This window comes from Phragmites australis, chromosome 7 (assembly GCF_958298935.1).
Source record: "Phragmites australis chromosome 7, lpPhrAust1.1, whole genome shotgun sequence".
Lineage (NCBI taxonomy): Eukaryota > Viridiplantae > Streptophyta > Magnoliopsida > Poales > Poaceae > Phragmites > Phragmites australis.
In genome coordinates, this window is record NC_084927.1 from 28,099,862 (window position 1) to 28,115,412 (window position 15,551).

General features: G+C 43.0%; 1 protein-coding gene and 1 pseudogene across 1 annotated transcript; both read right to left on the minus strand.

Annotated features, from left to right (window-relative positions):
* Window positions 1-722: 722 nt before the first annotated feature.
* On the minus strand, window positions 723-2,484 carry LOC133924549 (protein LOW PSII ACCUMULATION 1, chloroplastic-like; annotated as a pseudogene).
* Window positions 2,485-3,262: 778 nt separating this feature from the next.
* On the minus strand, window positions 3,263-15,078 carry LOC133924548 (CLIP-associated protein-like). The gene is made up of 21 exons (XM_062370139.1): window positions 14,597-15,078; window positions 13,723-13,878; window positions 13,550-13,612; window positions 13,044-13,112; window positions 12,735-12,897; window positions 11,529-11,690; window positions 10,795-10,892; window positions 10,555-10,629; window positions 10,412-10,480; window positions 10,246-10,331; window positions 10,048-10,165; window positions 9,386-9,484; window positions 8,923-9,283; window positions 6,714-8,512; window positions 6,483-6,581; window positions 5,142-5,246; window positions 4,975-5,049; window positions 4,828-4,896; window positions 4,659-4,727; window positions 3,975-4,076; window positions 3,263-3,811 (listed from the first exon to the last, which is right to left on the minus strand). Exons 1-21 carry the CDS (start codon window positions 14,930-14,932, stop codon window positions 3,653-3,655), a joined length of 4,332 nt encoding a protein of 1,443 aa, XP_062226123.1. The 5' UTR covers window positions 14,933-15,078; the 3' UTR covers window positions 3,263-3,652.
* Between the last annotated feature and the right edge of the window lie 473 nt (window positions 15,079-15,551).

The following is a 15,551-nucleotide window of genomic DNA, read 5'->3' on the forward strand; positions in this document are numbered from 1 at the left end:
TTGCAGCCTATGGCTATCACACAAGGGCATGTGCGTTCAGCGTATCAACAACACATCGACATGTTTGAGGTGCTAATTCGTGGACCATAAAAAACTTTAAAGTTTCTTCGTCGAGAAGGTTTTCTGCTTCAAGCGGCATCCTTAGCGTGCTCTCTTGCCAGTGGTGGAGGTCCATCAAGTGCCTACTCCGAGTGCCGGCGATGAAGTAGACTGGGATAGCCTTGCAAGGATCTATATGTAATTTTTTATATCTGTATGGGTGTCTTTGTAAGGAATGGTTTGTAATCCTATTTATACATATATCAAATATATCCCGGTTTTTCTCAAAAAAATGAGCGTATCTATACACGGGTTATCTAATATGTCTATCTCTTTCATCTACTACTTTTGATTCTCTTATTTATCTGATGATTTTTTATCAATATTTTCAATATAAATTTTAATGTAAATTAACAGTCTTGATAGTCTATAGGTAGACAAAGGCTAGTGAAATTTTCACCTCCAACCGAGGGAGCGTTTTGTGTTCGGTTCTGACTTCCGAAACTTGGGCTTGTCTTTGTTGTTTGCATTATCATTTTCGCTTGTCGCTAACTGGCTAATCGTGCTGTTCTGTATGTGATTGGTGCGAGCGAGAGCTAGTAGAGTTTTTTTTTCAGGCAATAGATTTGCGAAGCATTGATCCATTGACCCGGATTTCGAATGATTATCTTGAGAAATCGAACAAAATAACGCCCACAATGTTTTTCCATCTGTATATATGAAGATGAACAGTACGCAGCCTGTGATGTTCTTGTTTTCGGGTCTGTGCTACTGATATGGCCTCAAATCTCGGTTCTTATGAACAAGTGAGCGTCATTCATTCCTTCTAAAAAATGGTCATATCTAGCCAAAACATGTTACAGCAAAATGGCCAAGTTTATCAGATATGATTTCGCCACCCCCTGGCCTAAAGCACCCTCCCATCAATCCCGCCCGACCACATGCCTCTCACCGGGAGGGGAGGTGCGCTACGAACGCTTGCCACGGCGGGTAGCCGACGCCGCTCCCGCTGACGCGCCCGTCCATCCGGAGCGAGAGGTACCTACGACACGAGAGTGAAATGTTCACAAAGCATGCTCAATAACAATGTTCGGAGCCAGGCGAGTTTCGTGGTGCTCACACGGGGGAGTCAGGTGGCACGCCGGCCAGCTTCTTCTGCTCCTCTAGCCATCTCCCATCTGCATCCGGTAGACGAAGTGGCAATCAGCGAGAGACTAAGGTTATGGGCACGGGTGCGATAAGCTCAGCGTGTTTCGTACTGTGCCCATTCGGCTGTGGAAACCGGCGTGAGCTGCCAGATCCTCTTGCTCTTCCTGGCAACGACGTCGTCGTCGTCCTTGGCCTCCTCTCCCCCGTCGAACCGCAGCTCCGGCGTGTTCCCGCCCGTCGCGAAGGGCACCGCCAGCACGGCCCTCTCCGCAAGCTCCCTCAGGAACGGCTGGCTCCGGCGGAACGACTCGGCGACGAACTCCGCGGGGCCCGCGACGATGACAAGCCGCGCGGTACCCTCATCTCGCTGAGCTGGAACGGCCTGCCGCCGCCGCCCTCCCCACCGGCGCCGACGCGGAGCTTGAGCCTGGACAGGCGCTCCTCCCGCGCGAGCCTGGCCACCTGGGCGTCCTTGGCCTTGCTCTCGCGCGAGTAGAGAAACGCGAAGAGCGAAGCCGCGCCGACGTCGATGCCCAGGCCATTGAGCGTGTCGGCCGCGCCGGCGGCCCTCGCGGGATTCGCCAGCGCGGACAGGAGCTGTGTGAGAGCGATGAGGCCACCCAGCGCGCCGCTGGCCATGAACGCGAGGTAGAAGAACATCCCCACCGACCGGAAGGGGGACAAGACCTCACTCCTTATCTTCGCCATGGAGCTGGGACAAGCAAGAACACGGCCGGTTTCCAGGATGACCTTACCTCGGAGGAGTCCGGAGTTGTGGGAGGAGGGGAGGGCTTGTTTCCGGCGGAGCAGCGGCCACCACTGTGGCATGCTCTGTTACAGGAGAGCGATGGCTTGCGAGAAATCGGCTGCCAGGAGAGGAGAGGGGCGCGGAGGACGCAAGGGGCGGAGACGGAGGGAGGGAGATCGGAGGGCCACCGCCATTTCGGAACCGCTGGCTCGCTTACCTGCCTGCCAGCAGAGTGCAGGCCAGAGCGTCTGGTCTGCGTCTCGCTGATGGATAGCAGAGTGCAGGCCGGAGAGTAACGGCCGGAGCGTCTCGCTACTTGGTCTGTGGCGGCAATCGCAACAGCGAGGAGGCAGGGAGAGGCTCAGCCTTTTGGCCTCACGCAGCCGCACCCACTCTTCACTTGCTGAAATAAGATTAGGTTGTTCAGTCCAGTATCCAAAACAGTGCCACCAGAGTTCTGGAAACGGGCCGGCGATCCAAACAGAACATACAAAATGAACCTGCTTGCGGTTGCACAGGACTCTAATTACGCTGTGCTGCAGCAAATCTCCACTCTCCAGCTGCTTTAAATGTTCCTCGAGCACTGGATGGCAGTTCTTGGACGACGATGTTTTCAGGGAGACTGGCAAGCATCAACGGCTGAATGTAAGCAAGAATGCCAGGAAAGTGAGGGAGGACAAGGCGTGCAGTTCCTCACGGAGTGACGGGAGATCCTGAAACAAGCAGAAACACCAGCAGAAAAGCAATGCGAGTCCGTGACACCTCAACGTGAGCACCTTGAACGACAACGGAGGCAGTGGACTGGTAGTAAGATGAGATGTAGATTAGGCAGGTGACGCTTCCCGCGAGCGTCTACGACGAGCTAACCTGAACCGCACTGGTACCCGAGCACAATGGTCCGACAGCGCCACTGAACGACCACCGGTAGTGCCGGGATCACCCGCGGCAGGACGCCAGGACCTCCCGCGCAGCTCGTCGATGCCATCGCGCCTGAAGAACGCCCACGTCCGGTGCACGACATTGTGGACAGGATTCCAGGATGGAGCTTGTCGTTGGCCTCGAGCTCGTACTCCGGGTGGCCGAAGGTACATGGCAGAGCTTGCAGAAGACAAAGCAAACCCAATAGGCACAGAAAAACAATAGATCACTTGGCATTGTCTAAATTTGTTTGGACAAAGCAAACCCACCCACAATCACACACTCGCCGCCAGAGGTCTCTTACACAATGGGTAGAATTTATAAGAGTTCAGCAGTTTATCACGGTGCTCACACTGGAAATATAGAAAACCAAGCTGCAACGAACGCCTGCTTCCACACTCAACAGCCAAACATTAACTACAACAATCAAGTTGACAGCTGGGAATTCACAACAAAGTTTTGCCAGAATGGACCGGCACACCATCATTTAGCCAAGGAAAATGGGCCAAAAATTACATTCCACAAAGATTCTCCATGAAGCTACACTTTCCTTTCTTTGTACAGTGTATGTGCCAAGTAGTACGAATGAAGCCGACACTCAAACACTCTCCACAAGCTAACAAAGAAAAAGGGAAGAAAAAAAGAAGAGAGAATACATAATCACACGGAGCAAAAGCCATGAGCTCCCAGTAGAAGGGAGGCACTTGTTTATACTATACACATACACAAACAACTGAAAAAAACAGCCTACCGAAAAGAAATGTTCATATAGATAACAAATAATAACAATGTTACATCTCATTGGTTAGAATCAATTGCCTTGCCAGACCTTGCTTGTGAAATCCGGTTAGCGTAGATAGTTACCAGGCGCAACTGGGTGCTGCTAAGCCCTTCCAAGTATGGAGCAAATGCTTTCCCAAGCATGATATAGATATCCACCAGGCAGAAAACAACAGTCTAAAAATAAAATTATCAAATAATCAGATATGAATCACTGGGGCAATGCATGAGGAATTTATTCAAGGTAGATGAAAATACCAGTAAGCAATTGAAAGGTCTTGTACAGAATAAGCAAGGGAAAAACATAACATAGCTTATCCAGAACCTCGATTGTACCCACCTTTCGAACATCTGGACTTTGGTTATTAAAAGAATCAAACAGTGCTGGCAAAAATGTAGGCAATTGATCAATCAATTCCTCTTGGGAAAGGCGCCCAACAAGCTGCACGTTATCAGATGAAAACAACCGTCAACAATGTATGTACAAGATGTGTTTAGTTTACTACTTTCTAATAAGCCAGAGCTACTAAACACTCACACAGCACTTTAAGCAAATTTGAATGATTCCTTCCGCTGGATTGATATTCAACTAAAATGATTTTTCACACTATAAGTTCACTTGCCTCCAACACGTAGATGTGACACACACTCAAATGAGTGTCATATATACTCAAACCACAAGTCAAAGAAATTGAAGCGTGGGGCGACTAAAATTCAGAAGACTAGGTTGCGTATTCTGACAGGACAGACTGTTTGTGAGAAGCTTAACACCAATAGTGACTAAAGCTTGCAAGCAAAGAACACGATATGATTGTGAACTGTCACAAGCAACTAGGGAACCTAAAAAGAAATAAGTGTACCGTATTGGTTTTTTGTGCAGCAAAGATAGCTGGTAGGACAGGGTCCATTAAAAACTAACAACTCATAATTCAGAATTGAATGCTCAAATAGTAATATGTTGTGCCATTCAAATTAGTGGGAAATGGTCAGACAGTAATAAGAAGAAACCGCATATATGAGATACCTTTGTCAAACAGTTGATACACACGACAAGTATCTTCTCATCATCACTGACCAACAGAGGTACTATAACCTGCATTAGAACCCAAGACCAATGAAATCAAAGTATAGTAGATTGCACTAAATAGAAAGGGAAGTAGCAATAATTCATACGAGAAAATATTTGTACATACAGCAAGACATCTGAAAGGATCATATTTTACCAACAGAACATTTAAGCATTGGTTTGCCTCATTTGAAATCTGCACAGCAACTAAGAATTTTAGCACAAAACAATCAAGTACACAGATCACAATGGGGAAAACGAAGGAAGGTAATACCTTCGCCACCACATCTTTGGTCACATGCAGAAGTTTTTCAAGAACAATCTCGATAGAGTCTTCAATGGCATCTTTCTGGGAGAAATAACCGTTAGTAACCAAAAAAAAAAGTAGAGCCAATCAACTAACCTAATCTTGTTCATGTGCACAAACGGTGAAAATCAGACCTGATTGTTTAGCATCTCGGCAATTAAAGATAAAGCAAGCTCCCTCGTTGATGAATCAGAGTCGTCCAGTACCTCAAGCACAGCTGTTAAGATTTGATTGAAGTACTGTTGGATGATAGGAAGGCCAGCATTAGAATGCAAATATTATATATTGAAACCTTCCGCGTTTTAAGCGTACTTTGTACTTAATCTATGTGATTCAACACCACCAATACCACAACTAGTCATAAAATAGTGAGCTCACACAGCTAGACAAAGGAGAAAAAAGAAAAAAGGAAAAGAAAACATGCAAGTAGGAAAAGTAGCATAATATGTTCCCACAGGATTCACTGTGCATCTGGGCACACAATTAAAGCAGTTAAAAGTCAACCCAGAGAGAGAATTCTTTCAATACGAGGTACTTTAATTTCTAGGTTAAGCCTCTCAGTAGTGATCGGCCAAGGTCCTGCGATGTATGGTAACTGGTAAGGTCCATTGGAGATTGGAAGGGCCTGCAAACCTCCTACAAGGTCCAGCAGTGATCAAGGTTTAATAACATTTTGGTTCCATGGTAGCGGGCCGAGCTGCCAGATCCAGAGACTGCAGCAACAGCCACTCATTGACCGGTGAAGTTTCAACTTTCGACCATCAGGTGCTATAAAAATCCCTTTCACTTTTAACAGGATATCCCATGATCCCGGAGCCCCACCCTACACCAATTCAAGTAGAGATGACCTCAGATGGGCAACCAAACAGTTCCTTAATATCCATATTACTATTTTCCCTCTTCTCTCTTTCTACCACCGTTCCTAAATAAGGCATTCCAATTAATACTCAACAATGGCAGACTAATCAATCTGCGAGCCACGTCTCGTGCATTGCTGAGCTATCTTTTGTGAGATAAGGAAACTTTGCATAGGTCCAAACCTCAAGTTATACTAGAGGTTTCTTTGTTTCTTTTTGAAGAAAAGTGAAATTGTGGCTTTAACCAAGAGACCAAACTCCATTAACAAGCCAGCGATTGCAGTATCGAACATATCAGTTTGTACAACAGAATCAGACCAAAGGTCAGCATAGATATAAACCAAATAAGTTACACTAACCCAAACTACTTTTACATCACAAATAAATTATCCAAAAAAAACCAGTGTTATAAGTAAACATGGTCATTAAATATCTAAGCTACATGCAAAAACTGTTGAAAAGATTAGATCTCTTCTGTTCTCAAAGAAAAATCTAAAGATTTCATCATGAATTTAAACAGTAGATAGTCCAAGGAGGATAAACAAACTCAGAAAAAACAATAGGAAGAGAGGTGGGGTTAAAATAAGGAATATTTTGTAAGATAATCAAGCTGCAAACCTTTGCCCAAATGGAGCTGTTGTTATCGAGGGAAGCATCAGCCAACTGTTGCAATGCTTCCAGCTTTTCCAAGCTTGAAACTTGAGTATCATTGCTTATCTAAAAAGTTGAGATTAGCAAGTTACAATAATTGACACAGATTTTAGGTAAGAAGACACAGATTTTAGGTAAGAAGAGAAAACAGTCGTAGGCCAGCGATGGACTGACAGCGAAAGGATTTTCTATTGCTACCTGATGAAGAAGTTGCGGTATGCTCAGCCCATTGTCAGCATGTAGGCTGGTCTTTATAGAACTAAGATTCACAATCATATCTCCCTCTTGAACACTTTCTCCAGTGGTTGAAGCAGCAGCATTATGCCCATCAGAAGTAAGAAACCGGCTGAAATTTACCCGAGTATCAGTGGCAGTTTCACCCTCTAAGGAGGCATCAGTTTTTTCAGGATAGTTTGTCCAAGATCGAGCAGCTTCCACAACTGAGCTACTATTGTTCTTTGATTCTCTACTTCTATTTAAAAGAACTTCAGTTCCTGTGGACAGTTCCAAGCTTTGAATAGCATGATCTATGTTCATATCAGAAGTCGTTCGACCTATAGAGACATTATGCAGTGTTGATTCTTGTATTGTATTCATCTTCTTTTCCCCTTCAGCGTCAAGGGAACTAGAAGAATACCGCCCAAAAGGATAACTCTTCTTGGATGCAAATGCATAGCCATCCTCTGAAGAAGTTCCAAAATCTGCCTGGTCATAAGATTTGGGGCGCGGACGTTCTTTCTTGCTCTGCAAGTAGTTCACCAGATCAACCTCAATACGAGGGGTTTTTTGCTTCAGGGCTCGCCTCAAGAGGTTTTGATCTTCAACTGATAAACTCAGAATAAAATTTAGCACTGCTGTTGAATCAAAGTGAGAATAAACGGATATGATACCAGAAATAGATGCCTCCTTCAATTTTGCGTTCTTTTCATTTACTAAAGGTGCCAATTTTGAAAGCCATAATTTAAGGAAGCCACTGTTACTATAACCATCAGAATCTACAGTGTACTTGCTGAATGATTTATTTGCAAACTCAAGAACAGCCAATTTTGCCTTTGGGGACCTCTGTTCATCTAATGAGCGTACAAGCGCAGGTAGCAACATATCAATAGCATATGTTTGACCAACAATCTCCAAGGTTGACGAGCATGGTTTTTTCACCAACTCTTTTGGATCAATAAGCCGGGAAAATACATATGGCAAAATCCTTTCAACATAACTTTCAAATGGCTTCTTGCAAGCTGGAATAATCTCTGCAAGTGTAGAGAAAGCTGCCTGTGCAACCTTATGATGAGGATCATCCAAATGACGGAAAAATAGCTTCATGACCTTTTCAAGATTTTGAGTAATTTCTTGAATACCTTTCTGGCCTTGTTGCAGTAAATTCCGAATAAAATCGAAAGCTGAAACTCTTACTACCCAATCAGAATTAGGGCTGAGACCCTCCGAAAGTGCATCATTTAGAGAAGCTAGAGAATCGGTATAGCCAGACACATCACCCGGTGGTACATGGCTATCATCAAAGCTGTGTCTGCCACTTGCAGATGCCCTTGACATTACCTGCTTCCTTAGAAGAGGTCTCTGGAAATTCGGGACATGGTTATTATGTGAATCTCTGTAGGTGGCATCCCTATAAGGCATATCAACATAGTTTTTCTCCATGTGCATTTGAGGGATTCGCCTAGTTGAACGAATGTCATTAGTCTCGTCCATTCGGCCTCCTTCTTTAAGCCTCTCTGAAGATCTTCTTAAGTAAGGCAGTGCTAAGCCAGACATGGACTCAGATGATATATTACTCAAATATGGTGATCTCGATCGCTCCTTGGTGGCCACTTGTGTTGTCATTGTATCCAATAAGCGGTAACCTCCATTTCGTGAACTAGCACCTGTGATAGCAGGAAGGGATGAATCCAACAGTGCTGAGTTCTGCAAGGACAGAAGCTTTGAAGCTGGTGCTGCAAGTGGCACAGGAGGATCACGAGATGATGGAGGATCAACTCCTGCACTAGGATTAAAAGTAAATAAGAAACTGAATTCTTAAAGTAACATTGGAAAAAGAAATTATAAAGTTGTCAGGCAATGTCTAGAAAATGCTCCCTCCGTCTCTTTTTGAAAGGCATATAATTCTCATCCTGCTGTTGTAATATAATGTGTGCATGTGTTTATCGTGTCTTCTCACTCCCACATTCACAAGTAATGCTCTCAATAACTATTCTCTCCTAATTCCAACATACTCAATTAGGGTGGCATAGTCATTTTATCTTCTCTTTCTCTTGGTTTCACAGCCCCCTTCCTCTAATCCTTGTACATACTGAAAATACACCTTATAATTTGCAGTGGAGGGAGTATATCATAAGAAGAGTAATTCAATTTCTTAATAGAATTTACAACTAAGCAGTTTAAAGAATACCAAGATCCAAGCTTGTTGAGCGTGCAGCAGCGAAATTTTGCCTATCTGATATGCTGACACCTTTCAGCAAACTTTCAATGGCAGAAACTTTTTCTTTGCTGGAGTTAAGCACACTCTCCAAGCTTCTTTCAGAACTTCTGCCAATTGTCTTTGACTGTGATAAGCGAAGACTGTTTGATGAAAAAGATGAATCTGATGAAATAGCTGCACTCTTGTCCATTGCAACGATAGCTGAAGTGCCATATCCAGGTATATGTGTACCACTTGCATGGGATGAAGCACGAGAAGGCTGCGCAACCCTATCACGCAACGAGGGAGAAGCATACCTTTTGTGCACACCACCATCTTCATCATTTATTATCTGCATTTATTCTCCAATTAAACAATGCAATGCAAGTGCATATTTCTTTGAAAAGGGGTCTTAAGATGGGAAGAGCACAGAATGAAGAACAGAATGGCATACCCTCTGTATAGCAGGATCGAATGACATAAAAAGCCGGCGTGACCGCTCAGGCCATGTCTTTGCAAACATTCTATAGCAAGTTCTTGCAGTTGCACGGACCTAGAGTTGCGAAAACGCCATGAAATACAAAATAATCCAAAAAATATATGAATTGAATCAATGATACATTGATACCAAAGAATGTGTGCTTTCACAAGACCAATAGCACAGAGAATGGGAAAAAAGTATATGTGTATTGAACAATTACATCCACCATTAACCAATAAGCAGGTATAACAGCATTCATTAACTATATGAAGCATGAACTTGAAATAGGGAACTGCTATTGCCACATTATTCTCCCTGCAACCTTTTTACTGTGACGCGTAAAAAGGCTGGCACAGCCAGTCTGGTCAAACAGGAAGGAGACACTCGCATGTGTGTGCGAGCACAAGTGCACATGTTAACTTGTTAATTGGGTTCTGAGCATCTGATCGCTGTAGTTCATTGCTATGCCAAGCAAATTAAAATATTTTTTAATGGATTTCGTAGGCATATCTGCAGGCAGAATATAAACCAGGGCGCCATAGAAAGAGAGGAAACTGGCAGGGGTGCGAACATGGAGTGAAACATTGAATAATTCATTTTCAGATATGCAACAAAGGCCAGAAACCCAATACTACCTCACTCATTGCGTCTGCTACACAGCATTTTATCATATCTTCATATAGATCAGCTGAACGTTGTATTTCTGGCGCATCAGCCCAATACTCCAATATTAGAAGTGCATATTCACAGCACCTGGTATAGTGGAAAGTAAATTTGAGTGCCTTGAAGACACATGAACACTGGACAATGTGAAAACAATAAAACACATATACCTTGCACGAAGGATTGCACTTCGGTCATTCTTTGCTGTATCAGCTATGCGAGGAAGAATCCGTGCAACCTTGCAGTTCCGCAGGATCTGCAAGATATTCCATGTTAGTAAAGAGATGAAATAAATGACATCCATGAAGTATATTGACAAACATACAAATAACTCACAGTTTTTATACATGTGTCCGCAGATTCGGCGATTACAAGCACAGTTATGACAACAAGCTTAAAAAGCATCTGAAAATTTCACAAACATGTTAGGTTTATTTAAAAAAGTATACGGAGGGATAGAAAACAATGCATGCAATTACCGGGATGAATAGTTCGGCACATGGCTCAAAGTCACCGAGGAGTTCTTTGGATAGTACATTAAGTAGATGACATGCCTGGTCACAAAAACAAGAGTGAGGAAGTTTTCATCTTGAAGAAATTCATCGTGTCAAGTATTCATTTCATCTTGGGCAACAAAACAGAGGCAAAGGAGTAGGTTTGGGGAGGGGGGAATAATTCTCTACTTAACAAAAGAAGGATAAATGGGTAAACAGTAATACCTGTTTTACAATGCTAGAACGTCGATCAGACAATTGAGTGGACAATGGAGGAACCAGTTGCTTCAATAGCATAAGAAATGATGGATAATCAATAGCACCTGACCAAAGTCACAAAACAGAAATAGAAAACTTGAGTTTTATAACTGAGCATACAAAATCATATTAGCAATGATTAGAGTGTTCTCTCAAAAATGAAGGTTCGGAGTGACAAATTTCTCCAGCTTCATTACATGTTGTAATTGCAATGTGATACTTTCTCTCTTTTTTTCAATTTTGAATCAAACAGACAAGGCCTTTCACAGTATTAAGCTTCAACTCCTTATATCCTTTTTTATGGAACACCCCGGTCAGATCCTCAAAACTGCAAACTGCATTATGAAGTATGAATAGAACTTTTCTTCACCAATACTACTAAAAATGATGTTTAGTGAGTTAAGGATATCCTGTTGATTCTAAAGATGAAATTCGAGTATTTTTCACCTTAGTGCGTATTTCAAGAGCTTGAAATCAATCAGGATAGGCACATAGTTGTTAAGGAATAAAAGGAATTTGTCTCTGCACCCTTCCATTCTAGCCTGCCTAGCAATGAGCCGCCCTTGTCTAGCCATGTAAACATTTTCTAAACTTGCAACTAAGACATACCGCAAAAATCTTCTCTATAGACATAATTATGGCCTAGCAAAACTGCATAAAGCATTATTTAGGAAATAATGATATAGATGCAGAAAAACAACCTCCATAGACCAGGGCTTCAATCCTTTGCATGGCAGCAGTACGAAAAGACCAATCCTTTTCTGGAACAAGGGTAGCTGCAATCTTCTCAAACTCCCGAAGTAATTCTTTCTCAGAATGAACTTTCACTGGTTCCACTGGTTTTTCTGTCATATCAGTGTCACCTGTAAATGTCACAATAAATTGCACATGAGAAACATGTACGTGTGGCAGGTGGTAACTATCAGAAAACACAAACCAACTGACCAACCATAACTTGAGATACAGATTATAACAGATCCACTATAAACCAGAAAGCTACTGATTTCTCAGAAAATATTAATATCTTGTGATAGGGTGTGTACTCCTAAAATTTCTGGAAAGACAGCTCAATCAGAGAACTCCTGGTTACAAGAAGATACTATTCCCAGGTTCACTAGCCAAACAAAAGAATTTAAAGCCCGCATGCATAAACTCCCATTCTTTCCTGCAACAAACATCTTATAAGGATTATTTCTGAACATGATTTCATAAGAAGTAACACGCCTGTACTATATTTTCAAATTAAGAACCTACAATATGTTCTGGACGAAATTATTAGAATAAAATATCATAACGGTGAACACAGTGGCCTTTTGGATTTTCTTTTAAAGGTGTGTTTTATGTGTGATCATCAACTAGAGTACTGCTAGATCATATCAATGGTTTGAGATCAGCGGTCTAAAACAAGCCAGCTATGCCTTACAATTGCAGGTTAGGCTGCATAATAGGACCGGTTAGGTTGTATAATCACTACTAGTGACTGACTGAGCGAATGCATGTTACCTACTTTTAGAACACTGCTTGAGACAAACCTATGTGGTCTGAAAACTCATCAGTCATATTATCTCCAAAAAATTAACTGTATGCATAAAATTTCGGTACCAGTACCATATCATAATTGTAACTCAAAAAACTGAAATTCAGTTTGTTTGTTTTTTTTACAAAGTTCAGAACCGCTAATACAGGATACTCGACACAAGGTTGCCTGTCTGCCTGGTGCTGCTAGGAAAAGGTAGCCTCTTCATGGCTGACTACACCCTATTATCATGACATGTCCTGGGATATATGCAGCAAGAAAAAGAAGGATATGGAGCAATAATGTCCTGGCTTCCACTTACAGTCGGATGAAAATATATTCAAATGTTCATGTGCAAAGTGTAAACTCTTCATCAAAATATGGAAATTACCTCCAAATAATGTACTTTCCCTTGATGTGCTTTTTGTCCTCGGGCTGCCTCTTTTCGGATTGGCACTAACAGATCTAGATTCTGAAACCTTATACTGCATTACAGTATCAGATGATCGAACCTTTGGTTCTATTTTATCCAACCTTGAATTTATTTCTTTTAGCTGCAGGCATCAAACAATACAAATTAGGGTGATCCAGCTGTGCTGTTCTGCAGACCATTATAAACATGAGCACATAATCATCTAATTATCTAAAGTATGAGATTCCTAGTCCAAATATTAAAAGGAAATTCTAGCGATAAAAGTACCATGTACGAAGGCAGATTATGGCGCTGCAACTCTTCATGAAACTGTGATCCCATGTGCTTGTACATCTCCTGTAGTGAAAAAAAAAAGATAAGGCCTACCACATAACTATATGCTGACTAGAGAACGGGTGCATGCCCCTAACTAAGCGATGTGACCAGCTTTCTACCAGTTTCAAAAAAACGGGGCAACCTAGTTAAACAGAACAATATATGTAGTACATAGAAGAAATAAAAATGAATGAAACTGAGTACAAGGGATTAAATGAAACCAACTAGAAGTAAGGGTTTGGAGCTACATTCAATGATTAAATGCTTAACTACAGTAACTTGTAATAAAATGATTCAGCGTCTCTAACTTGCAAAAGTGGGATGGAACTATTGAGAAATTAAACAATACCAATAAATTAGAAATGGTGAGCATACAGTCAAACGCAGCATAAAATCATGAGTGGGAAAAAAAAAGAGATAGCAGCTGAAGCAGGTCTATATAGTATGGACCAACTAACCTCAATACAAGAGATAGCAGCTTCTCTAACACTTTGGTTTGAATCATTCATCAATTGCAAGACCTGTGACGCCAAAAAAACTTAGGGCATCTATTTATAGAGTACAGAGGAAGATAAATTTGGATCTATGAATAAAAAGAATAAACAGCAACTATCTCAACGTGTTGACTTACAGGTGAAAGCAAAACTCGTTGCAAGGATATCTCTGTAGAAGCAAATAGCCCAACAGCAGTTGCCACTGCACGTACAAATTCTTCCCGCACCCTCCAACTTTTATGAGTCCATGCATAACTTCCAGCTCTTTCAACAATGATCGTTGGCGAAGAAACCTAAGATTTGGAGAAAATCAAAATATTGCATGCTAATCATCCAAAACTTTAGAACAAGTCAAACATGATTGGCTTGACAGTCAAAGGATGAAAATAGATACGCAACCATTGTTTAATAATGGTAACTTAGCACTGTAATTGAGCACTGACTGGTAAAAAGGAAAAGGCATCAAGATTCAGATGTTATTTACATTGTGGAGATTGAGCACTAAGACATTTGTAAAAGTTCACAGCTCCAACGGGCATTCTAGATTCCAATGCTAAAAGGTAAATACAATAAATAATGATCTTTACATGCTCCAACATCAAACTGCAAACAGGGAAGCAGTTAAAATCTTTACTTGAATCCCAAGTTTATCTTTGCTACAACCAAATTCACCCTGGAATAGGTAAGATGCGCCCCTGGAAAACTTCGGAACAGTACTCGAGCTCAAGAGCACACAACTCCTGCAAAAGTTAGCCTATTGGTCCATTTAGATGTTATACCTCTCAATATATTATGATCCGCCAGATATAACTGTATTTCTCAATTCAGCACAGGTCTGCAACTTTACGTCTACCGTGCCCCACCCGAACTACCCAAAACAAGCCCCAAATCTCCAATCATCTCCTGCTCAGACTCTTAACTCGAATTCGCACCCTCATACAGCTTCCAAAGTACACACATTTCTCCGGAGTGATTAAAAAGCTAATGAGAACACCGACGAAGGGAGCTCACCTCCATCAGGGTGATGAGGAGCTGCCGCGCTGCATCACGGACGGGCTGCTTGCCGTCGCCGAGGCGCTCGACGGCGGCGGGGACCAGGGCGTTGAGGTGGATCTTAAAGTGCTCGCCGGCGACGACGGCGGCGGCGGAGAGCGCCTGGAGCCCGCCCTGCGCGACGCGGAAGTTGGCGTCCCGCGTCAGATCCATGCAGGTGTCCACCAACGCCGTGACCTCCGCGACTGTCAGCCCCCGCCGCGCCGCCGCGTCCAGCGCCTCGTGCAGCCGCTCCACCCCGGCCAGCCGCTCCTTGGTGTCCTTGGCGCGCGCCGCCTCCAGCGCCGCCTCCATTTTCCGCCCGCGGGCTCCGGCTGCTCCGCCACGGAGCAGGCGCTAGGGTTTTCGAGCCCGGGGGCGGGCGGCGAGGGGAGGGGAAGTGGCCGGATCTGAGGATGGAGGAGGGTGGGGGGGAGTGAGAGCGCAAGCAGCGAGTCGAACACCAGATGCTAGGGTGGTTGGGGCTTTAGGTGGCTTTATGTACTTAGACCCCTGACGTTTTGTATCCTTACACTTGGGTGCCTCTCGGTACAAGTCTCCTGGTCTCCGCATGAACTGTCTCGGGAGACTGGAACAGTGGAGCCCGCTGCGAAATTGAGTTACTTGGTGTGTTTGATTTTGTAAAGAGGTATGATATAGGTTTTTAAGTGGAATAAGTCAAAATGAGCCATATTTATTAAAAAAGGAGTGTTTAATTCTTTATATTTGTTTAGATAGATTGAGTTGAATTTTTGTATGATTGATCGAACTTGATGCTAAATGAGCGAATGTAAGGGTTAAAATTGTAATTTTATATTTATATGAAGATGATTTGATAATACCAACAAGTGAGTCTGCTTATACGAGTAGATGCAGGGTGATCAGGCTACGGAGTGAAGCTCGGTCAAGCTAAAAGCTTGTATTTGCATCCGTC

Bases quoted from the DNA above. Each gene is read 5' to 3' on its own strand.
- LOC133924548 (XM_062370139.1), bottom strand. From the start codon at position 14,932: ATGGAGGCGGCGCTGGAGGCGGCGCGCGCCAAGGACACCAAGGAGCGG. The intron at 11,691-12,734 runs GTAATTTCCATA...TGACATTTACAG, and splicing joins GGAAAGTACATTATTTGGAG to GTGACACTGATATGACAGAA. The intron at 8,513-8,922 runs GTATTCTTTAAA...ATCCTAGTGCAG, and splicing joins CTCAACAAGCTTGGATCTTG to GAGTTGATCCTCCATCATCT.